This window comes from Hyperolius riggenbachi, chromosome 10 (assembly GCF_040937935.1).
Source record: "Hyperolius riggenbachi isolate aHypRig1 chromosome 10, aHypRig1.pri, whole genome shotgun sequence".
Taxonomy (NCBI): domain Eukaryota; kingdom Metazoa; phylum Chordata; class Amphibia; order Anura; family Hyperoliidae; genus Hyperolius; species Hyperolius riggenbachi.
In genome coordinates this window covers 195,530,620-195,557,609 of record NC_090655.1, presented here as the reverse complement: position 1 = coordinate 195,557,609, position 26,990 = coordinate 195,530,620, and the positions used below count along the sequence as shown (strand labels likewise).

The 26,990-nt window shown below is 44.2% G+C and overlaps 1 protein-coding gene across 1 annotated transcript in view; it reads right to left on the bottom strand.

Annotated features, from left to right (window-relative positions):
• The window catches only part of ZDHHC5 (zinc finger DHHC-type palmitoyltransferase 5), a 92,010-nt gene that overhangs the window by 1,108 nt on the left and 63,912 nt on the right, over positions 1 to 26,990 (bottom strand). The window contains exons 4-11 of the mRNA XM_068255545.1: positions 26,426 to 26,583; positions 16,924 to 17,096; positions 14,087 to 14,189; positions 13,141 to 13,232; positions 11,866 to 11,998; positions 10,924 to 11,047; positions 9,236 to 9,336; positions 6,274 to 6,707 (exon numbers count right to left, since the gene is read on the bottom strand). Of these exons, the coding sequence (XP_068111646.1) occupies positions 6,274 to 6,707; positions 9,236 to 9,336; positions 10,924 to 11,047; positions 11,866 to 11,998; positions 13,141 to 13,232; positions 14,087 to 14,189; positions 16,924 to 17,096; positions 26,426 to 26,583 (1,318 nt within the window). The remainder of the gene's footprint in view (positions 1 to 6,273; positions 6,708 to 9,235; positions 9,337 to 10,923; positions 11,048 to 11,865; positions 11,999 to 13,140; positions 13,233 to 14,086; positions 14,190 to 16,923; positions 17,097 to 26,425; positions 26,584 to 26,990) is intronic.

Below are 26,990 nucleotides of genomic sequence, written 5' to 3'. Positions count from 1 at the left end.
AATGTTCTGCCTATCGGTCCCTCTGCCCTTCCCCGATCGTACAGGGAACATGCTAAGTGACTGATAGTTCCTGTCTGTACAAAGCTACTGCTTAGGAGAAGAAACTATGGCTAGGATCACCTATGCATCCCCCACCTTCACCTCTTATCTCTAGTGGTTTAAAATGTAAGGACAGTTTCATGCGTCCATCTTTGTTGTGTGAAAGCACAAAGACGGAAAGGGGGCCACTGAGGTTATGGGGGCACCAAAGAACCCTCAGGTATGGCCAGCTCTTATAGTCATTCATTTTTCAGAAAACTTGAATTTAGGAGTTCCCTGCAGTCTCCAATCCTTCAGATATTTGATTGTTTATAAAGGCATAGCTCCCAACTGTCCCTCTTTCGGAGGAACCGTCCCTTTTTGGGAGCCCTGTCCCTCTGTCCTTCATATTTGTCCCTCTTTCAGGACTTTGTCCCTCTTTCTCTTTAAATATATATATTTCTATGCTAAAAATGTGTTTGAGTGACTCTAAACTTTATTCCTATCCTTTAGAGGGATATATTACTAATTTTAAAATGTTACTATGAAGGAAAATGAGCCAGGATAGAAAGGACCAGTGTGGTTTGAATTATAAAACAACATAGATTTCTTCTGAAATTTTTATGGTATGCGTGACTAGAGGTGTGACAGGGGTGTGGTGGGGATGTGACCAGGGGTGTGCCATGGGCGTGGCTTCAGTGCCCCTTTTTCTCATCTCAAAAAGTTGGGAGGTAAGAGAAAGGTCTATCCACAAACACTTAGCTTACACCCTAAGGTCTTACACCCTACAGCGCTCACAGCAAAGATTTGTGTTTTCTGGTAATCGCCTGCAAACCAAAAGCTCTTCACCAATGTAAAAAAACCTTTGGTGGCAATTCCAAAAGAGCTATTTTTGGAGTGATTTGAATCAAGGAATGTAAGGCCCTAAATCATTCCGGGGTTGTTGTTTTTTTTTTTTTTTTTTTTTAGTGTTAAAGGGTTACTGTAATGGGCAAAGGGGCAAAAGAGAAAAAAAAAAAGAGTTGAACTTACCTGGGGCTTTTAATGGTCCCCCGCAGATGTTCTGTGCCCGCGCAGCCACTTGCTGATGCTCTGGTCCCCGCCACCAGTTACTTTACTTTAAAGTCGCAAAACCACTGCACCTTACTGTGCAGCCTTCTCTTCCCTCCCCCAGACACCACCGGGAGCGTACTACACAGACGCTCCCGTGACGTCAGCAGGAGTGAGGATTAGCGGCACCCAGGCTATGCATATATATTGGTTAGAATTTAGTTAGTGTTAGGCCCCTCCCATGGAGGATTGACTTCTTCGCAGTGGGAGGGACGAGTACTTAATAGGTTGCATGCAAGCTGTTAAAGGAAACCAACATCCTCCTCTAGTGGTAGACAGGTCATGTGTATGCTCGGTGTGTGTTCGACCCCACGAGTGGGGCTTGCACTCTTTTGCAGGTAGGCACTAGTCTGTTTTTAAGTAGCGCTGCTCATTTCCTTGCTATGTACTAATGTAATTAGTTTTTGGTCAGCTGCTCCCACTTAACAGCCATGCTTTTGGTGTATATGCAGAGCTTCTGTTTGGGTTCAAGGTGCGTTTGTAGTTCCTGGGGGGGCTCAGCGCATCTCTGATGGAGGCCATTCGGAGGCGGCCTGGTGTTGCGCTGATCCACCTTTTGCGCAATTTTCAATTTTATTTGATTAGCCGCACCCAGGCTATGCATATACATAGGTTAGGATTTAGTTAGTGTTAGGCCCCTCCCATGGAGGATTGACTTCTTCGCAGTGGGAGGGACGAGTACTTAATAGGTTGCATGCAAGCTGTTAATGGAAACCAACATCCTCCTCTAGTGGTAGACAGGTCATGTGTATGCTCGGTGTGTATTCGACCCCACAAGTGGGGCTTGCACTCTTTTGCAGGTAGGCACTAATCTGTTTTTAAGTAGCGCTGCTCATTTGCTTGCTATGTAGGAGTGAGGAGAAGGCCACGCGGGCGCAGTGGCAAACTTCGAAAGTGAACCAGCGGCAGAGACTGGAGCATCAGCGAGTAGCTGCACGGGCACAGGATGTCTGCGGGGGACCATTAGAAGCCCCAGGTATGTTCAACTCTTTTTTCCCCCTACCCCCTACAGTAATCATTTAAGATTGCTCTCAAAGCAAACTGCAATTTCTAATAGGTCCCAGCCCTAACATGCACACTACTGGTATGCATGAACACATATACAAACTATACAGAATATTTATCCTCACCTCTAACAAATACTTGAAATACTTTTAGTGCCATTAGTTTAACATAAACTAACATAACCTCAAACAGGATTTAGTAAAGGGTACACGGTGTGCGATGTAACGTGATGAGACTAAAGTGAATGGGAAGTCCCAATCCTGTTTAAAATACCATTTATTGTGCTGTGTTAACCATCAGTAAAAACAAGTTTTGAATCATGATGATACCATTTCTTGTCGAAATTAAAGTAAACCTGTGAAAATGAAGAACTCATACATACCTGGGGTTTCCTCCAGCCCCCTTCGGCCTGATTATTCCCTCACCGCCGTCCTCCGCTGCGGCTCCTGGTAACTTCGAGAGTCAAGGCTTACTACGCATGCGTTGCCCATCGTGCTCCCGTAGCTTAAAGTGCATGCGCAGAACACTCCTGGCCACGGAACCAGACGCAGTGCGGCCACGCGCGCTCCCCCGCCTTTGCCGACTGGCCAGAGTTACTGGGAGGATTGCGGATCACCCAAGAGGTGGAGGACAGCGGTGAGGGAGCAATCAGGACGAAGGGGGCTGGAGGAAGCCCCAGGTATTAATTAATTTTTCCTCTTATTTCATCTCAGGTACACTTTAAAAGAAAAAGAGTAAACTTTCAGCTAATAAGCCTTATTCAGACTATATTACCGTATGCTGACTAGATTTTAGAATAGACCGCTGATATACATCTAACATCAGGAGGTACAGAGACTTTTTTTTTTGCAAATCTAAATAAATGTCAAATGCCCTAATTACAAAATCAGAAGGGTCTTGGAAGGAACAAATTTATAACAAAAAGTTTTTCTGCCAGAATACAACTTCTGAGCTCAGAGGAGAGAGATAGAAAGGTCAATAGTTTATGTATTTCTAAGTCTGGGACACTAAGGGCTCGTTTCCACTATCGCGAATCCGCATGCGTCCAACGCATGCGGATTCGCACATGGTATGCAAGTGGATGGGCCTGTTTCCACTGTAGCGTTGGTGATGTGCGTTTTTTTGAGCGGTGAAAAAACGCACAAAAGAGCCAATGAATTCGCCTGAGAGTGGAATGCATGCGAATCGCATGCGTTTTCCCCATGCGGTTTTTGCCGCAAATTCGCATAGGTCCCGATGTAAATTCACACAGGCAGTGACATGGTTAAAATCGCATATACCCTCACCTATGCGAATTCACGGCAAAAAACGCATGGGGAATCGCATCCGCATGCGATTTCATCAGCGGTGGAATCCAGGCGATTCCGCACCGCAACAGTGGAAACAAGCCCTTAATAGGTTGTCACTGATTAGAAACAGTAAAGGGCCCATTCACACTAGAGCGTTTTGCCGGCGATTTCGGCAAAACGCTCAAGCGCTAGCGCTTTTGAAAGCGCTAGTGCTATAATACCCTATGGGTACGTTCTTACTTGGGCGATTTGCGTTAATCACCAGTGATTTGCGCAAATCGCTAAAAGCAAACGTGTAGCCTGCACCATTTTTAGGCGATTGCGTTTCAGTGCTATAGAAGCGCTAAACGTGATCGCGGGAAAATCGCTGCAGTGTCCAGTGATTTTTTTCCACATGAAATCACGGAAAAATCCCGCATTTGTGCTTTTAATTGTGAATGGGGCCTTAAGGCGCGTACACACGGCTGATTCCTTCAAACAACAGGTTGTCAGATCTGCCCATGGGGCGGCCATTCTGGCGACAGTATCCTCGTGTGTACAGTCTGTCGGCAGGCTGATCAGGCTGGTTTTGACCGATCCGCCGAGCCTCATCAGCCTGCCGACGGATTGTACATACGAGGATACTGTCGTCAGAACGACCGCCCCGCGGGCAGGTCTGACGACCCGTCGTTTGAAGGAATCAGGCATGTGTATGCGCCTTTAAACATTCAACCTACTTTGTAATTGTTTACATATAAAAGTAAACCCTGGGATAACATCTTGTCAGCACACAGGAATACAGTCTGAAGGTTTATTAGCCGAAAGCTTACTCTTTTTAGTAATTATCCACATTCAAAACGTCTTGTTGAGCCAATCACGTAAATCATGGTTTTTAAAAGGCAAGGAAGGCTCTGGTACAGAGCAATTCTTTTTACTGTCATATAACTGTGAATATTAACAGCTTTGTAAACTGTTTTTAACTTAAGATACAAATTAAGACTAGGAATCCAAGAAAGTCCAATTTAGTGTTAAGGTGGCCATACACTGATAGATTTGCAGCAGATTTGACCATCAGATAGATTTGTCACTTGCCTGTCAAGTCGAATCTGACAGGAATCTATCTGATGTGTGCCACACACTAGGAACAGATTTCCAATAGATTTCAGAATGAAATCTAATGGAAATTGACCTAAATGCATTATTGGACAATTAGATCCAATGCAACTCTATGGGCCATCGATCTGCTCGACCTAGATTTTCCATTCTGTCAGATCAAATCCATCGAAATTGGCTGCAAATCGATTGATAGATTTGACAGAATAGATTTCTGATCTATTCTATAGACTCGATTGATGGCTTAAATCCACCAGTGTATGGGCCCCTTATGACTATAGATACAATTGTTTATCTCATCAGTTTATTTGCACTTTACATCTGCCTTGAACATCCTGGAAGAAAAGTATTGCAATGGAGGGGGAAAGTTGCATTGTGCGTCCTGTGTGCAATCTAACACACACAGTACATAAAAATATGCTTACACCACAACTGTAAAAAACGCATGTTGTCTGGTAATGTTGTATGTATGCCTACAAATTCTGCCACTCTGCACAGCTAATGTACAGAAGAAGGCTCTGGGTCCTAATGAGCCTTCCCTCTCCTCTCCCGGAGCCCTCGGTGCAGCGCTGGCTCCCCAGTTTGAATCCCCCACTGCGGGGGACTTCAGAAGTCTTCGGGAGCCGAGTCCTCCCAAAGACAGGCGGCTCCACACTGCGCACGCGGGAGTGCGCGAGAGAGGGCACTCGTACATGCGCAGTATGGAGTAGCCCATCTTTGGGAGGACTCGGCTCCAGCAAACTCCCTTTAGTGGTGGAGAGAGGAGTATTTAACTAATTTAGTCAAATACTGCTACGGGGGAGCCAGTGCTGGAACGGGCACCTGGAGAGGAGAGGGAAGGCTCTATAGCAGGGGTGCCCAGTAGATTGCAAAGGACTTCATGGTAGATCCCGACCTCACTACATTTTCCATTCTGTATATATAAGTGTGCTCCTAAAATTGCACATAGGTAGATCATTTTGACTTGCTAATTTTTTAAAATAGCTCACAATCCAAAAAAGTGTGGACACCTCTGCTCTATAGTAACCAGAGCCTTCCCTCTCCCTAGGTAAGTATCTGTCTTTTTTTTTTTTTAGGTTTCCATTGACTTTAACCATGGTCTCACAATTTGAACTCTGTGGGAATTCAAAAAATGTCATGGTTCTTTAAGCATCAGGGCATTTTTTTTCTGGAAATACCAGTCCTACTGGATAGCGTACAGGAAAGGCTAAACTGAACAGGCAGATTACAGGCTAAATTGAAGGGAAAAAAAACGAGTTCAACTTACCTGGGGCTTCTACCAGCCCCCTGCAGCCGCACAGTGCCTGCGCAGTCACTGAGCGATCTTCCAGTCCCCCGCTGTGACCCTCTTCCAGCCAGCCGACTCTGCAAGTCGACTGCCACGTCGCATGCCCGACCGTGGCCGCGCGTCCTTGAGCATGCTCCCGTCACTGGGAGCGTCCTGCACATGCGCAGTAGAGATTTTTTCATACTGCAACATGCACAAATCGCTATTGTCCACGGGAGCGCAATCAAGGGGCATGTGGACCAGGGCCGCGCATCCAAGTGACAGAGGGTTGCTGTGGATGACCAGAGGGTCGCTTTGTCAGGGCGGGGGCACAGGGTGGCTGGTAGAGGCCCCAGGTAAGTAAAACTCTTTTTCCCCCTTCAGTTTAGGTTCATTTTACAATTTTCATCCTATAATTGCTGTAAACATGTTTTGTCTTCCACAGTAGATTCACCTAATCTTTGAAAATGAAATGAAAGTTTTTAAACTTACTTTAGTGTCAACAAAGGTAAAGCCGCAGCATCTGACTCTCCTGTGGCTCGGTGGTGAGAGATTCGTGGTTTGCCATATCGAGGAGCAATCGGAGGAGGACAGGCTGGTCGGAGTCTCTCCCTAGCTGATAGATAGGGTGAGGAGTAGCCAGCTGTTTCTGGTTCTGTCTCATCAGAGGGGCTCAACAGGCTCTGGTAAGAGAGACTTCCATTCTGTGTCTGGTTTAGGCTTTTGTAAGAGGTTGAGGTTGTTCCTTCAGACGGGAGTGAAGGGAGTGGGGCGGGAGTCAATGTGGCAGAGCGTAAGCTGCAGGAACGAGCTGGTGGTGCATGACAAGACTCCGCTTCTAGGCTGGGCTCTGAGCGAGAACTGGGAGGGCGAGACAGGTCTGAGGTTGGCATCGGTGAATCCTGGAGACTGTCCACACGAGAAAGCTGTATGGCATAGGACAAAAGCAAACTAAGTTGACATGCTAAAAAACACAATGGATTGTTTAAAGTGTTCTAGCCACTTATTGTGGAATTTACTCAAACCACACTGACTGTACAGCAAACAGTTCCAGAATCATCATATTGTTAAGTACTTGTTACAGCAAAATTCCAACTTAAGCAGAACTGGTGAAACATTTCTCTCCCATTCAGATGTATGTAAGCAGCTGACACCCTGATTCAATCTCCCTCTAAAAATGATATTTTGCCATGAGTAACTCATCAATGTGTTTATGCAGGGTCTTTTTTCCACAGTTATATTAACTGGGCCACTGTGGGTAGTGTTGATCTTTCTGGTATCAGAAGTGTCCAATTCACACCCCTGAAACAAGCATGCTGCAAATCTAGTCAGACTTGAGTCAGAGAAGCAGATCTTGTTTAGGGTAAAAGTATTAAGGTGGCCATACACCTATAGATTTGCAGCAGATTCGACCATCAGATAGATTTCTGGCAGATGTCTGTCAAGTCCAATCAGACAGGAATCTATCTGATGTGTGCCACACACTAGGAACAGATTTCCAATAGATTTCAGAATTAAATCTATTGGAAATCGATCTAAATGCATTATTAGACCATTAGATCCAATGCAACTCTATGGGCCATCGATCGGCTGGCAGCCACAGATCGACCTAGATTTTCCATCCTGTCCGATAGATCAAATCGATTGAAATCGGCCGCAAATCGATTGAATAGGGAATTTGATAGAGTCGATTTCCGATCGATCAATCGATTCAATAGAATCGATCAATCGATCGATGGCTGAAATTGACCAGTGTATGGGCCCCTTTAGAGACACACTGGATCAGGTCAGCCAGGCAATTTGCATTGTTTAAAAGGAAATAAATAGATCAGCCTCCATATCGCTCTCCCCTCAAGTTCATTTTAGAGAACAAATGTAGTGAGGAGAAGGGCAGCTGAAGGGTAATGATAACAGTTCCCAGGTAGGGACTGCCATATACTTATTTGCCAAAGGCCAAAAATAACTTTGTATAAGCAGTTCAACTGATAACTGGACTTTGTCCAATTAAAGAACTACTATTGCAAAAAAAAAAAAAAAAAACAATTGTTAAATATAAAATACATGTGTACACATACTTATAAGGACTACATTTATCTTAGTTTCAAATGCACTACAAATTACTTTTCTCCTATGTTGCTGTTGCTTACTGTATTGTACTGTAATCAAAAATTGGTCCACCTTCGGGTACATGATGCAAACATTAAATGTATTAACCTCTTGCCGACCGCGTCATGCCGATGGGCGTGGTCGTGGCGGCAGCCCCTGGACCGCCTAACGCCAATTGGCGTAAAGTCCTGGGGCTCTGTTTTGCAGGAGCATCTCCTGCTTGGGGGGCAGAGCTCCGTCCCGCCTTCAGTCTCCGTGCGGCTATTGCCGCTCGGGAGACTGTTAGACGGCGATTACGCCGTCTATTTACATGTAAAGCGCTGCGACCAGCAGCAGCGCTGCACTGGGGATAGCCGTGTGACACGGCTGTCCCCCTGGGGGACAAGAGAGCGATCGGCTCTCATAGGGTGAAGCCTATGAAAGCTGATCGCCATGATTGGCTGGCTGGGGGGAGGGAGGGTATTTAAAGAAACAGAGGTTTTTGAAAAGAAAAAAAAACAACACTAATATTTATTTTAAAAAAAAGAAACATGGGGGGAGCGATCAGACCCCGCCAACAGAGAGCTCTGTTGGTGGGGAGAAAGGGGGGGGGGGTGTCACTTGTGTGCTGTGTTGTGTGGCCCTGCAGCTTGGTCTTAAAGCTGCAGTGGCCTATTTTGCTAAAAATGGCCTGGTCACTAGGGGGGTTTAGCCCTGCAGTCCTAAAGAGGTTAATCTGTATATAGGATGTTCAAAAACTATGCCAAAGTCATCAATCCAGTGTTAGCATTGACAAGAAACAAACCACTTCAAATAAGTCAAGTTGCGACGCTGCGGGTCACTGTGACCCTTAGTCAAGCGAATACATTAATTATAACAATAATGAGGTGGCACTCTTGAAGAAGGCACCAACATGAATCTCAACTTTGTTGCTCACTGTAGGCAGTAAATATCTGACAGATTTTGGACTAGATTCAACACACACAAGCAATAGAACACAGCAGTACATGCATCCAGCTACATTTAAAAGTGGTCAGCAGGTGCTCGTCAGCCAATCAGGATGCACTGTCATACACCCTTTACCTGCCATACCACGGGGGTTCCGCTACCTCGTCGAATTTTAAAGTAGCTTGTGAGCCAAAAAAGTGTGGGCACCCCTGCTTTAGATGGTAAAGGAAACCCAGAGATTCCGCTATGATGAGATGGACTAGTCCATAACCTGTCAGTTCTGTCAGATTTCTACCACCTAGGGTAAGTGACAGCAAAAACAATTTATAATTTATTTTATTCTGGAACAAATGTACATTTTGCACATCATACATTTGTAGACAATTTTTCATGTTGTGTCGCTTACATACTGGTAAGTTACCTTTGAATTGGGTGGTGGACCGCCACTCCCACTACTAAAGCCTGGTCGATATCTGTACATAGTTGGTGTAGGAGGACTTTCTATGTTCAGTAATGAATCATCTGATTAAAAAAAAAACATTTTGTGTAAGAAAAAAAAAGACAGAAACACTTAACATTTACTTAACATTTAGCCATATGCGATATAAATTTCGTAAGTAGGATACCTACCATTATATGAAATATTTGAAAGATAATTTTACTTTTATGATGCCATGTGAACACAACTGTGTGGATGCAAAATCTGAAGTCTGTGATTAACAACTATGCTATGGCCAAAGCCAGAAATTGGCCAAAGCAGGAACTGGCCGGCCATTTCATTAAATGGTCAATTTAGTTGTACTATCACCAGCCAAAGTTCAACATTGTCCGCCAATGAGCAAAATGGCTTTCCTGTCATTTAACCATTTGCCTGGTGTGGTGCCACTTTCTTGGACATGACAGAATCTGTAAAGGTGGAACAGTTAGGGTTAGGCGGAATAGAGGAGCAGGGTTAGAGCTAGGCACAGAAGAGTGGAGGTTAATGTTAGGCACAGGGGAGGAGAGTAAAGATGTTAACACTGCAGGACAATAACTCGACTTAGATGGTAACTGAACCAACCAGGAGAAACAATCTGCTTGATTTGGTCTTTTATAATAGATTAGATATTGTGTTTAATGTGCATGTTAAAGGGACACTTGGTAAAGAGAGATGTCAATATGGTAACTTTTCACCTGGTACTTAACAGAATATTGAGCAGAGACAACGAAAAGGTAGTAATTTAGAAAAGCCAAGTTTAAAGTGAACCTCCAGTGTCTATCACACATTCAATTGTTCCTCTTTTCCTATCAAGTTGTAATCACCTGTCGGGTCTTCTACTAGTGAATCAGTCCCAGGGCTCCCTGTCCGTGGCCTGACAAAGGGATTCAGGTCTACCCTTAAAAAGGGTATGGATACTATAGATACTTTCTCAACTTTGAAGGGCATCCAAAGCTAGGAAGAGGATTTATGAGGTTGAACTTGATGGACAAGTCATTCTACAAACTAGATAACCATGTATGAAACCTGCAGTAAATGGGTAAGGGGTCTGATAAAATACCTTTTCACTCACTTGCTGGGTAACGATCTGCTTGCTTCAGAACTAGAGCATATAAAACCCTCACTCACCCTTTCTTCATTCCTCAACATGTCCAATGGGCCAGCTTGAGAGAGGAGCGCAGAGCCCCATACTAATCAGTATTGGGTGTGGTGATATCCAAAGAGGAAGGAGCTAGTTGAAGCTGGAGGGCAAATTCCCAAAATATCAGACCTCTTCCTGCTCACCACCATTACCCATTACTGGGGCAGGGCTAGTTGTGTATGTAATGGAGAGGTGGAAGTATATATCTTCTTTAAACATTTCCATTAAACAAAGTATTTCTGTGTGCTGAACATATGCTGCCAGGGTCATCACAAGTTCAGTATTATGGAGGGCCCCTGCTATGCAATACCTTATTAAGCTCCGATTACCACATTTATTTGCAATAAGAAAACTTTTGCTAGCAATCAATGAACTCAAACAGAATTAAGTGATTCCAGGTGTTATTTGGAAAGGAAGCAATAGGAGGAGAGTTAAATATACGTCAACCAATCTCCAAAGTCTGTAGATGAAACAGAGCAAACCATCTTACCCTCCCTCTTCCCCAGGCTCATCTGGCCCCTCAGCCCTGGGTAGCGGCTCAGATCAGGCTTTGGTGGGGGTGGAGGTTCTGCATCTGCTGACTGAGATTCTGTTAGCTCCAAACTGCTGTGAGACTGCAAAACAAAAACATCATTAACATGTAGAACTGCTGTAAAAGAAAGACTGTCTACAAGCAATTGGTACATTTACTAGAAGACAGGATAACAATAATCTGTAAATGCCCCCAAAACAAAAAATATATTTGAGAATCAAATCCAAAAGCAGTTGTGCCAAATTATCCTCAAAGGGGGAATTCCAAAAAAAGTCTGCTACTAACATTTATAACATAGCACACTAAAGGCTGGTACACACATACAATTTTGATTGGCTAATGACTGGCCAGTTTTACGAACGTCATGTAATAAGAGAGCGTACCTACATAATCTGTTCATCGTATTTAAAATTATGTTGGCCATCATACTACATGGAGGTGGTAAAATTGGCCAATCAAAATTGAATGTGTATGCCAGGCTTAATAAGAGATTCAGTAGTTTGACGGCTGCCACTCTGGTATTTGAGGAATACACACACACACACACACACACACACACACACACACACACACACACACACACACACACACACACACACACACACACACACACACACACACACACACACACACACACACACACACACGTATGAGTGCTTGTGTGTGCAATGCACAGTGCCTAGCAGTGTACAGGGTGTGAGAGTAAAAAGAAACAAACGGTGCAAAGCTGAAAATATGGTGAAAACTAAAAAGTTTAAACTACCTTCCACTTAACTAGAAATGTAAGGTTTCTGGAGTACATTATGCATATTTCCTACTGAGGTCACACGACTTGTTTCCACCCCACCGATTCCTCAACCCCAGTACTTCAGCATGTCTTGGATGTTAAAATCAACTTACCTGATAGTGTTGAAGTGGACTCTGAATACCATTATCAAGTATTTTAAGAGCTATTTCACTATCCGAAATCTCAGGACGTAAAAATGGAGGGTTTACTGACAGAACCTGTTGATTATGACTGCGCTTTAAATACCTGAGAAAATAAAAAAAAAACAGAAAAAAGGTTAAATTTTCACTATCAAGTTATATTGCCTTAATAATAGTCAGAAAAAAATCTACAGTAACTAAAATTCATCCTCCAACAGCCAAAAGCACAATCAAACCCCCCAAAAAAACAAATTTACCAGGTTAGCCAAGAGGAAATATCTGGGTATAAAATCATGCAATACAATGAAACTATAATAGCTTGTAATGTTTGTCTAAAATGTTGTATGGTGCTAGCACTGCTGGGTAGATCTTCAGCAATATTTGCATGAAAGCTAAAGTAAAATGGAGCTTACCATATATCCTCGAATAGAAGTCGACCTCATGTATAAGTCGACTCCAATATTTGACCCTCTTAAAGGGGTTCTGTGTGTGTGTGTGCAGTAAGCTCCTGATGAAACTCATAGAAATGGAATGGTGAAGAGTACTGTAGCCATCTTTGCAGATGATACAAAATTATGCAGAATTATCAACACTAAGATGCCTAGTGACATATTACAACAGGATCTTGATAACATAGCCATAGGGGCAGGCACATGGCAGATGAAATTTAATGTTGATAAATGTAAAGCCTTGTACTTTGGAGGTTCCAAGGGTAAAGCGCCACAATTGTGTAAGAAAGAGTTTAATAGTGTCAATTTGCCTAAAGGTATCAGGGCAGTCTTCCACTACAAAAACTCAAATTACAAATGTAGGCATTTGCTTCCTGGTCTGGTTCTATGCGTTTTGGCCTTTCATTTGCTGACCCCACAAAAATACACTAATGCAAATGCACGAAAATGCAGAATGCAGTACTTGCAGAAAAGCGGATCACACTAGTGGTAATTGAGCACTGTGATGTACATTGTAAAATAAGTGTCTTTGCGATTTGCAAAACGCATGCGTTCTGAAAACTGGATCATGTAGTAGAAATAACAACACACTAGGGTGAGCAAAACAGGCGGGGTCCCAGGTGCTCTCACCCACGATCTGCAAACTACACCGCCAAATGGGTGTAATAGCAACGCAGAAAGCTCTCCAAGATGCTCTCACCCCCTGGGGGATTATCCATTACCACCACCACCATCTAGTGGAAATAGGTCACAAGTCACAACTTGGCAAATACTGTAGCAAACCATACTAATAACATACCTGGGTGGGGGTGAGCTACACAACACATGGCTCACATTTTGACAGCATCCATTACTAAATGGATTCACTCCACCGCGGAACTTCCCAGTGACCTTTGGGAGGTAAAATAAATACAAATGAATCACGGCCATTCCAAAGCTAATACATAAACATTAAAGGACAGTGGGCAGAAAGTTGCAAATAGTTCCTTTACATCCTATGGTTAGCTGCACTACCCAGAAGCACTGGAAAATAGCAGAAGAGGAAGCTTTCATTTTACAAAACAATGAAATACAACTTGCACGGGAGTAAAAAAAAAATTAAAAAGGCGTGGTATTGCCCAGTGTTCCTTGATTTATTATTTTATTTTTTTTTGGTGGGAGTAGTTACATAGAAATATAATACTTTGTAGTAAGCTTAGTAGAGAGTTTTTGGCTCCTTTAACTGAATCTTATTGGTTCTACCACATGCTGCTTGGTATGGTATATACATTGCCCACTATTACCTCATAGAAAACCTGTCAGAAGCAGAAATATGGGCGTTGTATTTTTAGATTTTTTTTTTAAAGATACTATCCACAGAGTGGATGCAGCCCAGAAGCTCTTTGAGTCTGCCAGGACAAACATGCAATATACATTTTCTATGTCCTGTCTCATTTTTTGTCAAGTAACCACTCCCTCTTTGTACACCTCTAGTGGAGAAAGTTTTGTTTTATTTATACTAGCAAGCATCCAAACTGTATTGTCCTGCCACAGTATTAAACCATATTGATGTAACATAACCAAATGGCCACGGCTATTGTATGAATGACTGTGGCCGAGTCTGCTGACAAAGCTTCTCAAGGACAATGATTGAACAAGCTGATTTCTATGGAGTGTGCTGACAAATTCTAAACCATCACTATCAAGCTACATAAATCAGAAACAAATAAATCATACAACAGAACAGTTTGCAATGATAGACAGACCTGCTCATTTGTAGTGCGGCCTCGAGAGACTAGAACAATGTGAAATCCAGTGAGTCCTGCCACAGGAAAGAAAAACAGCCCTGCTACGCACATCACCGAAATACTGAGGCACAGTTAAGGTAAACAAATGGTAGATCTGAATTCACACTTTTCTGTAGAAAGAAGATACTTGCTCAGTTTTGCATTTACTAGTGAGATGCCCAAATCTACTTTCCCCTCGCATTATATCAACATTTCACTGAATTACCATTTATCTTCTCTGGTAAACAGACTCTCTTAGCACAAGATCATTGTTAACATAGTAAATTCAACACTTAAATACATAATGTATAAAAACATATAAGACACACATTAAAAGACAAAGATTAAAATACGCTATAAATCACATCTTAAGTACAGGTAGTTCCGGGTTACGAACAAGATAAAGACTGTAGGCTCGTTCTTAAGTCAGAACACTGGTTCCATCTCTGACCACTGTGCCTCCTTTGTGTCCCCCTTCACCTCTAGTGCCCCCCATGCCTCTATGACCCCCTCTGTGCCTTTTTGTCCCCCCCTGTGCGGTCTGTCCCTACTTGTCAGTGCCGCATTGTCCCCCAGTCTTGTAGAGATTCCACCGCAGCAGTGCTTAACTCACCTTCCAGCCGGAGTCAAGTGCAGGCAGCCCTGGACAATAGAGGGAGCAGAAGGCGGAGTGGATAGATGGACAGTCTATCCACTCCGCCTCCTGCTACCTCTAGTGTACGGCACTGTGTCCTGTATGTCACGTGACATATAGATAGAAATGCCATGCACAAGAGCAAACAGGTGGCAAAGAGAGGAGGACAGACGGCAACGGACTTGGTTCGGAGGTAAGTTCAGCACTACTGCAATACGTGATGAGCGCTGTACACAGGGGAAGTTTGGAGCTGCACCTTAAACCGCTCCCCCACGTGGAAAAGACTTCATCGCGGCAGATCTGGGCCAATCGTATGTAAAGCTTTTGTAACACAAATTGGTGCTACTGGGTGGGAAATAGAGCAGCACTGTGAAATGACATACAGTGGCTTGCAAAAGTATTCGGCCCCCTTGCCGTTTTCCACATTTTGTCACATTACTGCCACAAACATGAATCAATTTTATTGGAATTCCATGTGAAAGACCAATACAAAGTGGTGTACACGTGAGAAGTGGAACGAAAATCATACATGATTCCAAACATTTTTTACAAATAAATAACTGCAAAGTGGGGTGTGCGTATTCAGCCCCCTTTGGTCTGAGTGCAGTCAGTTGCCCATAGACATTGCCTGATGAGTGCTAATGACTAAATAGAGTGCACCTGTGTGTAATTTAATGTCAGTACAAATACAGGTGCTCTGTGACGCTCTCAGAGGTTGGGGGTCTGGAACGAGCTCAGCGCCTCAGTCGGTGCTGAGCTCGTTCCAGACCCCCAACTGCTTGTGCTCCTGTTTGATTGCCTGAGGAAGCGGGATAATCCCGTGAAACGCGTAGCACCTGGGAGTACCAATAAATTGCTGATTTTTTTGACCAAACGTGTTTTATATTGGTTCTTGGTCTGTTGGATGGGTGGTGAGTACGTCTCCCCCCAATTTTTAATCTTATCATTGTTTTTACTCTTTTTGGCGCCTCTGGTCCTTATCCTTATCACCACTTTGTATTGGTCTTTCCCGTGGAATTCCAATAAAATTGATGCATGTTTGTGGCAGTAATGTGACAAAATGTGGAAAACTTCAAGGGGGCCGAATACTTTTGCAAGCCACTGTATCCTTTTTAAAGCCCAATGAACTGCAAATACTTTAAATATACATTCTCTGCTTTCTAACAATTCTGTATCCTTATTATTATTAATTGTAAATAATAGCTGATTAATCCAATGTTCAATCGGTTGTATTACACATATAACCAAACACACCATTCATATCACAGAAGGGCCCTCCTGAAAACTGACTTGCCAGCAAAAAGATGTTTTCCACTCCACAGTAAAGATTTAAAAACAATTAAAAAGTAATTGATAGATAGATATGGATAGAATCTCCTTCTTAATGTCTCTTTTGTCTGGTACACACCATGCAATTTTCCATCAGATTGCCGGGTCGAATAGATAATTTACGACAGTCCGATCTGATTTTAGATCGTTTTTCTGATCGATTTTCCAATCACTTCTTTACAAAATCGATCAGAAAGAGTATGATCGGACCTGTCGAGAATTATCTATACAACCATTTATCTGACTGGAAATTGCATGGTGTGTACCAAGCATAACACTGTACTTTATATTTCCTTATTAGGAGATACAACTTTCCACCCATGGTGTCAGCATGGATCCAGACCTTCTCTGCCTGAATAGCTCTTCTTAATCGACCAGACTCTGTACCAGGCTTAGAGGATAACTGAAGCAAAGGCAAGAAGCTCTGTTTAACCTACCTGGGGCTGCCCCTGCAGTCTATCCTCGATTGTACCTCCATGGCCCAGAGCGTTCTACGCATGCGCAGTTTACATTTTTTCGAACTTCACATGCACAGAATGTTCCAGCCCATGGGGATGCAATTGAGGAGGCAGCTGGCCTAGGCAGCACATGCTGCGCAACTTGCAGATCTATCGGAGGGGGGCAGCAGCACACTGAAGTGGATCAAAACTACAGGGACAGACGTGATAAGACTAGGGGGAGCTGGAAGAAGCCTCAGGTATGTTAAACAGAACTTCTTGCCCTTGCCTCGGGTAGTCTTTAAAAGTATGAACAGACATTTGTGATTACACTACACATATAGTACACAGAATGTATGGTGCTTTGTCACATTAACATTAGTAACAAAAAAATGGTGAATCACAACAAAGGATACGTAGCAATGGCTGGGATGTCTCGGAGCTGATCAGGATGCCCTAGTGTGTAAAAAAGGCCACAGATGAACACACTCTTTATGTGCAACGTCAAGGACACCAGGAACAGGAAGAAGTAGCGGTAATTTCTGCGTCCAATGCAGTTATTCACCCAAGGACAGTGATGATCAAACTCCTGTACAGAGCAGAAAATAAACAGTGGTTAAGAAATTGTCAAAAGAATTAAAAAGGAAGTTACCACCAAAGCTGAAGTATTTTTAACAAATGTTGACAGACTAAATCATCCAATAGTGAATTCTAAAGGTGAGTTCTCCTGATCAAATGTCATGACTTCGGTCTTACATACATACATACATACATACATATCGTATATAGTTCAAGTAAAAGAAAAGGTTTGGGGATAAAAAAAATAGGCCCAAAAGGGGTGGGTTTCGGCTTACACTCGTGTCATAACACCCCCACTGACCTGCCACATGTAAAGTGCAGCAATGACATCTATGACACTCCCCCCCCCCTCCCCCCAAGCAAAGCAGTACATGTATTTTCCATCTGTGTGTCCCACAACACTGCGCACTTAAATTCCACCAGCACCATAGTTATACCGGCATATGGCAGAGGTGGCACTTAGGGGGGGGGGGGCAATCAGTAACACCAGTGGAAGTATGACTCCCCTCCCCACCGCCAAAAAAACCCCACACACCTGTCTAAAAGTTTCACACAAAGTGATGTGCAGAACGTGACAGGGTGGTGCTGATGATCCTAAGCGTTTTTTTCCTGACAAGCTGGCTCTGGAACTCTGTGAATTTGTATACATGCACATCAGAAAGGAGCTTGGAGGTGTAAAAGATCCGAAATTGGAGATGTACAAAGCATAGCTGCTGGATTTCCTACTACCCCACAACCCCCCTGCCCCCCCATACTCGGGTCAATCATTTTTTCCTGTTGGTTTTTTTTTTTAAAGTAAAGTTGGGAGGACAGCCTATACGCCAGTATATACGGTACTACTTGCCAAATACAGTAATACCCCAGTAACTCCTCTAGTCCAGCATGAATAATTACTGTATCTGCAGAAACTGGAAGCGTGGCATGTCTGGATTAATCAACAAACCAACACACTCATCAGTCATTGCACTGACCTGAAGTTTCTAGAGTGGAGGGTATTTTTTTTATCTCTTCTCATAAATAAACATAAGGAATATGGAATAAGTCTTGACAAAATCCTCTAACAACAAAAGTAGACTATAACTACTAAAATTCTAAAGGCCCCTTCACATATATTTGTTGTGCTAGTGCACAAGTTTAGTTCAACTACATACTAGTCTCTGTTGTGGGTCTGGTGTGTAGGCATGAAGTCATTTGATTCATGGCAACACATTCCACTGTCAGAAAAAAATGTGCATTCCTGCATTGTAATCGCAGAAGACAATAATACCGCATGCATCAGAAAATTCACATAGGCAAGTACTGTGTATCAGTTTCAGTTATCTGCTGCATTTTAACACAATGCACCAGAAACAGTGTGAAGGCGCCCTTAAAGGTGAACATTTTGTGGCCCGATCGACCATCAGATTTGATCATTTAATCAAATCGGATAAAAATCAGTGTGGCAACAAGCATGCCTATTCACTGATATCTCTGATTGCAACAAGCATGTCCATTTAAAGGGACTCCGAGCAGTGCAGAAACTATGGAAAGATGCATATCATTTTAAAGCTCTCTTTCTCCTCTTTCCAATGATATATAAACCGCCGCCCTACGCCTTTTAGTTTTCCGATTGAAATTGCCGCGGCCGCGATTTCAATCGCGAAAATAGAGAAAACTAAAAGGCGTAGGGCGACGATTTAGGTGTCGCCAGAAAGAGGGGAAAGAGAGCTTTAAAATGATATCCATCTTTCCATAGTTACATTGTATTACACAGGGCGACTTTTTCCTAAAGTCAGCAGCTTCATTCTGCTGAATGGAGCTGCTGACACTGGGGAAAGTGTTGTCCTGTGTTAAAGGTGGCCATACACTGGTCGATGTGCCATTAGATCGACCAGCTGACAGATCCCTATCTGATCGAATCTGATCAGAGAGGGATCGTATGGCTGCCTTTACTGCAAACAGATTGTGAATCGATTTCAGCCTGAAACCGATTCACCATCTGCTGAGCTGCTCCTGCCGCCTGTCCCCCCCCCGTATACATTACCTGATGCTGGCTCCCGGGCATCTTCTCCGCATTGCACGGCTCTGTTCCGGCTCCATCCCGGCGCTTCCTGTGTTACTCCGTGACCAGGAAGTTCAAATAGAGGGCGAGAGCGCCCTCTATTTGAACTTCCTGGTCACTGCAGTGACACAGGAAGCGCAGGGATGGATGGAGCCGGAACAGAGCCGTGCAGCGCGGAGAAGACGCCCGGGAGCCAGCCTCAGGTAATGTATACTTGATCGGATCGGCCGCCGCTAGCGACACGCACTTTACCCGCGGGCGATCGAGGGTAATTTCCCGCACGGCGCGATCGACGGACCGATCCGATTTTGGGAGGAAATCGGATCGGCGGCTGCGTTTACCGCGAACGATTGGCAGCAGATTCGATCCCAGGATCGAATCTGCTGTCGAAACGGCCGCGAATCGAGCCAGTGTATGGCCTGCTTAATACAAGTAACTATGGAAAGATGGATATCATTTTAAAGCTCTCTTTCTCCTCTTTCTGCCGACACCTAAATCGTCGCCCTACGCCTTTTTCATTTTCTCTATTTTCGCGATTGAAATCGCGGCCGTGGCAATTTCAATCACGAAAATAGCGAAAGCTAAAAGGCGTAGGGCGGCGGTTTATATATCATTGGAAAGAGGAGAAAGAGAGCTTTAAAATGATATGCATCTTTCCATAGTTTCTGCACTGCTCGGAGTCCCTTTAATGATATGACCGATGTAGTTAATTGGTGTGCAGTGTAAACAGCGTCCAATATCGGGATGAGCGTATGTGAAAAGTGTGACATAGCACAGGTGCTACACCCAGAAGTTACGTGGGGCACAGCAGCTTAACATAGCTTACCGCTCGGACTCCGCCAAAAATAGCCAAGGCCAATCAGGTCTGCTCTTCAGTACATGCGCAGCAACTGCGCAGTAGAGTGGACTCGATCCGGCTCAGTTATTTCCGGTGGAGTTTGAGCTGGAAGCCGCTAGTGCGCCTGCATGACGCGCCACTGGATTATTATTGTTCTGAAACCAGAAGACTACTGCGCCTGCAGAAGACGCCGACAAGCCCTTGTTGACGGACTTTCGGGGTCCCAACGCTGGAACAGGGCTGCAAAGGAGGATGAAGGAAGCATCTTAAGGAACTAGAGGCTTCTCACTCTCAAGGTACAGCTGTGCTCATAAGTTTTCACACTCTTGCAGAATTTATGATTTCTTAACCATTTTTCATAGAATATGAATGATAACACAAAAAAACCTTTATGTCACTCATGGTTAGTGGTTGGCTGAAGCCATTTATTGCCAAACAACGGTGTTTACTCTTTTTAAATTCTAACAACTTAACGAAATGACTTGATCAAAAGTTCACATACCCTGGTTATTTGACCTGATAACATGCACACACATGGGTTTTAATAGCTAATAAAGGTAATAATTTTCACCTGTGTGTTTTGCTTTAAATTAGTGGGTGTGTATAAAAGGTCAATGAGTATCTGGACTCCTGACAAACCCTTGCATCTTTCATCCAGTGCTGCACTGGTGTTTTTGGATTCTAAGTCATGGGGAAAGCAAAAGAAATGTCAAAGGATCAGCGGGAAAAGGTAATTGAACTCTATAAAGCAAGAAAGGGATATAAGAAAATATTCAAGGAATTGAGAATGCCAATGAGCAGTGTTCAAACTCTGTTGAAATCAACCCACGATCACGTAGAGCAACTGAAACTTCAGCAACAACCGGCAGAAAAATTGTTTGGGATGCAAGGAAAAACCCACAAATAACTTCAGACAATATAAAGGACTGAAAAAATCTGATGTGGCAGTTTCAAGATGATCATTAAGAACGCACTTGAAGAAAGATGGGCTGCATGGTAGAGTTGCCAGAAGAAAGCCATTACTACGTAAATGTCACAAAGTGTCCTGCTTACAGCACAGAGACAAGTCTCAAACCTTCTGGCACACATTAATTCGGAGTGATGAGACTAAAATCGATATTTTTCTGGCCACAATCATAAAAGTTACATTTGGAGAGGAGCCAACAAAGCCTATGAAGAAAGCTACATTCATTAAGTTAATTAAACGTGGTGGATTGCCGATGTTTTGGAGATGTGTGCGCTACAAAGGCACAGGAAATGTGGTTAGAATTGATGGTAATATGGATGCAGTGAGTTATCAAAAATACTGTAGGAAAATTTGCACTCTTCAGCCAGAAAGCAGAGCATGAGAAGTACTTGCACATTCCAACATGACAATGAGCCAAACACAAGGCCCTGTCGAACTGGCTACAGCAACATAAAGTGAAGGTTCTGGAGTGGCCACCTCAGTCTCCTGACCTCAGTATCATTGAGCCACTCTGGGGAGACCTCAAACGTGCAGTTCATGTAAGAGAGTCCAATAATTTATAGGAACTGGAGGCTTTTTGCCATGATGAATTGCCCGCTTTACCATCTGAGAAGATAAAGAGCCTCACCCACACCTACCACAAAAGACTTCAGACTGTCATTAATGTTAAAGGGGGAGATACACGGTATTAAGAACTGGGGTATGCAAACTTTTGATCAGGGTCACTTGGGTAGTTTGTGTAGCGATTATGATTTAAAAAGCGTAAACACCGTTATTTGACAATAAATGGCTTCAGCCAACCACTAACCATGAGTAAAAGAAAAGTTTTTGTGCCATCATTCATATTCTATGACAAATGGTTAAGAAATTACTAATTCTGCCAAGGCGTGTAAACTTATGAGCACAACTGTAAGTCCCCCATAGGGGCACTTTTATGTCTTCAGGTATTCTGTAACGACTTAACGACCGTCTAATGCTGATAGGCGGTGGCTGGTCGCAGTGGTGTTTCCATGGAACAGCCTGGTCTCCGTGAACAGCCTGCGAGCCTCCAATCGCGGCTCGCAGGCGAAATGTAAACATGCGGGGAAGAAATCCCCTGTATTTACATCGTACAGCGCTGCTGGTACAGAAGCGCCGTAAAGGAGATTGGCGATCCCCGGCCTCTGATTGGGAGAAGGGGAGGGAGGGGGGAATAGCGCTGCGGAGGGGGGCTTCGAGGAGCCCCCCCCCGCTAGGCACACGTGAGCGGCGGCGATCAGACCCCACCAGCAGGACATCCCCCTAGTGGGGAAAAAAGGGGGGGGGTCTGATTGCCCTGCCTGCTGATCTGTGCTGGGGGATGAAGAGCCCAGCCAGCACAGATCCTCCAAAACTCATGCGGTCCTTATGTGGTTAAAATTAGTGGATTTCCTATCCTCTTTGCTCCTATGAAAGCAACAAGCACTGTGCATAAATGACCTGATCACTAGCTGTGATCATATATGACATCCTATAGGTCTGGGGTGCCCAATAGGTCGATCCCACACTACCGGTAGATCGCGACCGCCTATTTGGTAGATCAAATTCTTCTGCAAGCCACTGGCCAATCGGCCAGGCAGGGGAGGAGAGAGGAGGCGTGGCTGAAGCAGAGAGGCAGTGACATCATCCAATGCATCCACACACGCTGCCTGCCGAAGCGTCCCTCAGTCGTCGCCGGCTCATCTGTCCTCCAGCCAGCCACGGCTGAAGGAGGGGAGACCAGGACGAGCCCCAGACATCGCCGCTGGAGGGAGGTAAGTGGCACCTACACCTAGCTATCTATACTGAAGGCACCTATACCTAACTATACTATACCTGGCTACCTATATTGAAGGTCCCTATACCTAGCTATCTATAGTGAAGGTACTTATACCTAGCTATACTATGCCTGGCTACCTATATCGAAGGCCACTATCCCTACTTTTACCAGTGATCTGCAAACTTGGCTCTCCAGCTGCTAAGGAACTTAGCACAATGCATTTGCCTTTAGCAATCATAACACTGGCTGACAAACTCCTGCAATGCATTGTGGGACTTTTAGTTCCTTAACAGCTGGAGAACCAAGTTTGCAGATCACTGACCTATACTGTAGGCACATATATCTGGCTACGTACACTGAAGGCACCTATTCCTAGCTACCTATACAGTAAATGTTGTTACAACTCCTGGACTCTGCAAATTTCAAAGTAGCTCACGAGCTGAAAAAGTGTGGGCACCGCTGCTGTAGGTGTTCAGCTATACTGCAAGAACTCACAGCAAACCCTGCAGCCTCACAATGGTAATTAAAGGAGGGCACTGCAGGTAAAAGGTCATCATAAAGATTTATCATAAGCTGTAAAGTTTAGCTCTAATCTTCAGCTAAACAGTTAAAACACACAATATAACTACAGCATACCTAAAGTATCCTAACTGCCAAATGATTTATAATTCTCTCCGGCTAGTCTTGTGCTTTTTATGGCAGATGACAGCACCTTCAGCGCTCATACCGACAGCGATGTCTCCTTATGTTAGGCTCCTATGCCTCACCACGGCAGCCCATCAAATCAACACCTGCAGTCACCAAGTGCTCAGAGACACATCACAGGTGACCACCACCACAAATAGGCAATAGAGTAGTGAGTGTACAAGAAGTAGATACAATATTTATTGGTAAAAGCAAGATGAGCAAAAGAAACGCGATACGCACATTGCGGGTCCATAAAAACAGTTATGCATATACTAGCACTAAAGAGAAATAGGCATGGTCAGAGTAAAGCCCACTCTTCCATTTGCTTGGCCCTTGTACAGACCATATACTGCACTCCAGTCATTGCAGATGGGTCAGAACATACTAATGAGCCTATGTACAGTGGCCAGGGCTGGGCTGAGGCAGAGGTTTAAGAGACACCAGCCTCTGTGTGAAGCATGAATCCCTTCCCACTCCCCTCAGTGCTCACTGTCCCCCTCCACCCATATTTGCAGTAATGGCAGAGTCCTGTCTGGGTAGGGGAGTGTGATAGAGTTTACTTGCCTTCTGGCACTGGGATATCTCTTCAGTAGAGATGTTGGCGAACGGTTCGGGAACCGTTCACCGGCGAACACCTCACCCTGTACTACTCCCGGGTCGCTATGACCCGGAGTAGTATGGCTGCTCTGGGCCGGAGGTGCGCGTCCTTGATCATACGCCTGTTGCCGGACACTTTCTGCGCATGTGCGTGATGTCAGAGTGACGTCACGCTCATGCGCAGAGAGTAGCCGGCAACAGGAGCGCAATCAAAGACACGCACCGCAGGCCCAGTGCAGCCGTACTACTCCGGGTCATAGCGACCCGGTAGTAGCGGCCCATAGGGGTTCGCCGGTGAACGGTTCGCCTACATCCCTACTCAGCTATGTTGCAGCATCCCCTTTTTATGAATATTCCAGTGGCATATCTCATTACATTGCATTGCTGGAGGAGTCAGAGAGAGGATGCTGCAATGTGGCTAAAATGAGATCCCAGTGCCAAGAGGTGAGTAAACTCTCTATCACATGCCACTTGGGAATCTACGTACGGGGGCATGTATTACTGGGGGCACACCTGTGATCACCTAACACTGAGTGCACTGTGCAAAGCTCAAAAGTCGGACAAGCACCATCAATAGCACTAAATAACATAAGGCTAATAAATATATCAATCAATACATGTGTGCAGAAAGGCCAAACAAATAGGAACACACAACCAAAAAGACAAGCGTATAGCCCTGCATAAACCGCACCACAATATGTAGAAAAGTACTAAAATAGCCTTTATTGAACCATACAAATAACAATAAAACCATTAAAACAAGCACAGTATAAATAATGCCCTCAAAATTGCACTGTATGTGCTAATGTCAATCATATGGATACATATGTGGAATGTAACCTGAACACAGCTACACACACCGGGAACAAAGAGGGAGGGGATGTGAATAGAGCAGGCCTGAGCATGCAAATGAGTGGCCTCTACTGATGAGGTGTATATCTAGTGAGAAAAAGAAAGATAGTGGAAGGTAATTCCATATGCTGAGGCCAGTGGGTGAAAAGTGTTGGCCAAAAGGACGAAAGGGGCAGTGAAAGCCCTGGTGAGAGAAAAGTCAAAGTGACTGGAGGCGTGCGTGCCGGGTGAAGGGCTTACCGAAGTGGAGCTGATGCCCGGAAGAAGCCGCTGTTTGCGGCGAATTGCGATGGCTTCCCGCACGCCTGCCCTCTGGTCCAGCTCCACTCCGGTATGCCCTTCACCCGGCACGCACGCCTCCAGTCACTTTGACTTTTCTCTCACCAGGGCTTTCACTGCCCCTTTCGTCCTTTTGGCCAACACTCTTCACCCACTGGCCTCAGCATATGGAATTACCTTCCACTATCTTTCTTTTTCTCACTAGATATACACCTCATCAGTAGAGGCCACTCATTTGCATGCTCAGGCCTGCTCTATTCACATCCCCTCCCTCTTTGTTCCCGGTGTGTGTAGCTGTGTTTAGGTTACATTCCACATATGTATCCATATGATTGACATTAGCACATACTGTGCAATTTTGAGGGCATTATTTATACTGTGCTTGTTTTTATGGTTTTATTTTTATTTGTATGGTTCAATAAAGGCTATTTTTGTACTTTCTACATATTGTGGTGCGGTTTATGCAGGGCTATACGCTTGTCTTTTTGGTTGTGTAACATTGAGTGCACATCTATCTATACGGAGGAGAGGGGGCTACATAATACTGGGGGAACATCTGGCTACCTATACAGGGATGGGGCAACTTATTTAATACTGGGAATCAGATCTGCTACCTATACTGGGGCAGGTACAATCCAGATGCCTGTCTCTGGTGCTGGAGAACCTTGCACTGGCAGTGACTTTATGTGCATTATGAGTATAAATGGAAAACAATTAGGGTGCCTGCATGCTGTACATTAAAAATTGAAAGTGGTCCTAAACTGTAAAGGTGCACCACGCCTCTTGATTATGTTGCCCGTCTGGGATCGGAAGCCAATCCCCTAGGGTGACATTACTAGCCGGACTGTACAGATGCGTGTCAGCTATGTAGGTGACAACACATTCTGTTGCTATGTGGGGTTTGTGTGCCGTCACACCATGGGCAGGGGAGCGGATCAGACAATGCAATTGGCGGTCCCGGGGGCGAGTTGATCCAGCGGGCAGATTGCTCGCAAGTTGGAGCTGCTGTACACACTCCTGACTATCGGCTGAGGTGGCCTTGTAATATGATGCCACAAATCCCATAGGCTTATCTCCTGAAGCTGACACAGCAAACGCACAAGCATGAGGTTTAAACATACAAAATGCCTAATGACTGCAAAAGCCAATGCATTATCTTGTTTCCTAACCTTTTTACTACAAACTGTCCATAGGATTTTTTACAACTTAGCTAAATGCTTCAATAAACTGTTTTACTGCACATTAACCTTAGTGCACAGTGTAAAAAAATCAGAAACCTAACGCATAATCAATGAACTTACCTCCACACAGTTGTCACAAACACTACAATGAGAACAGCGAGGTGGCCTATAAAAGCGACAAGTAGAACACCACTTCATTCGCACCTGGACACCTCTCACTTCCACTGTCTTATATAAGGGAGCCCGTAAATCATCATCTTTGTCTTCATCTTCTTCCGCTGGAGAAGGGAAAGGAAGAGAGATAAGTGAAGTCTAACATTTCTTTTTAATGAAAACCTGAGCTAAACTTTCTCAGGCCAGAGCCCATCTCTTGTCATATTCTATGAACCAAACATTTTTTTTTAAATAATTTAACTTCACTGTGCCCAACCACCTTACTCAGATATGCTGGAGCAGAACATCACGTGTAGTAAACTAAATGTCGAGGACCCTGCCAAGCACCATTGTAAGTATATGGAAGTAATTCCTGGTATAGTATATCTGGATATAATAGAACTTTGGTTGTAGTGCACCTGTTTTTTGGCCTCTGTGGTATTTTGTGTCCATAGAAATGCAAAACCTAGAGTTGTGCCAATAGTATAACGCAGCTGCCTATGGAGTACTGTAAAACTATAAAGTTAAATAT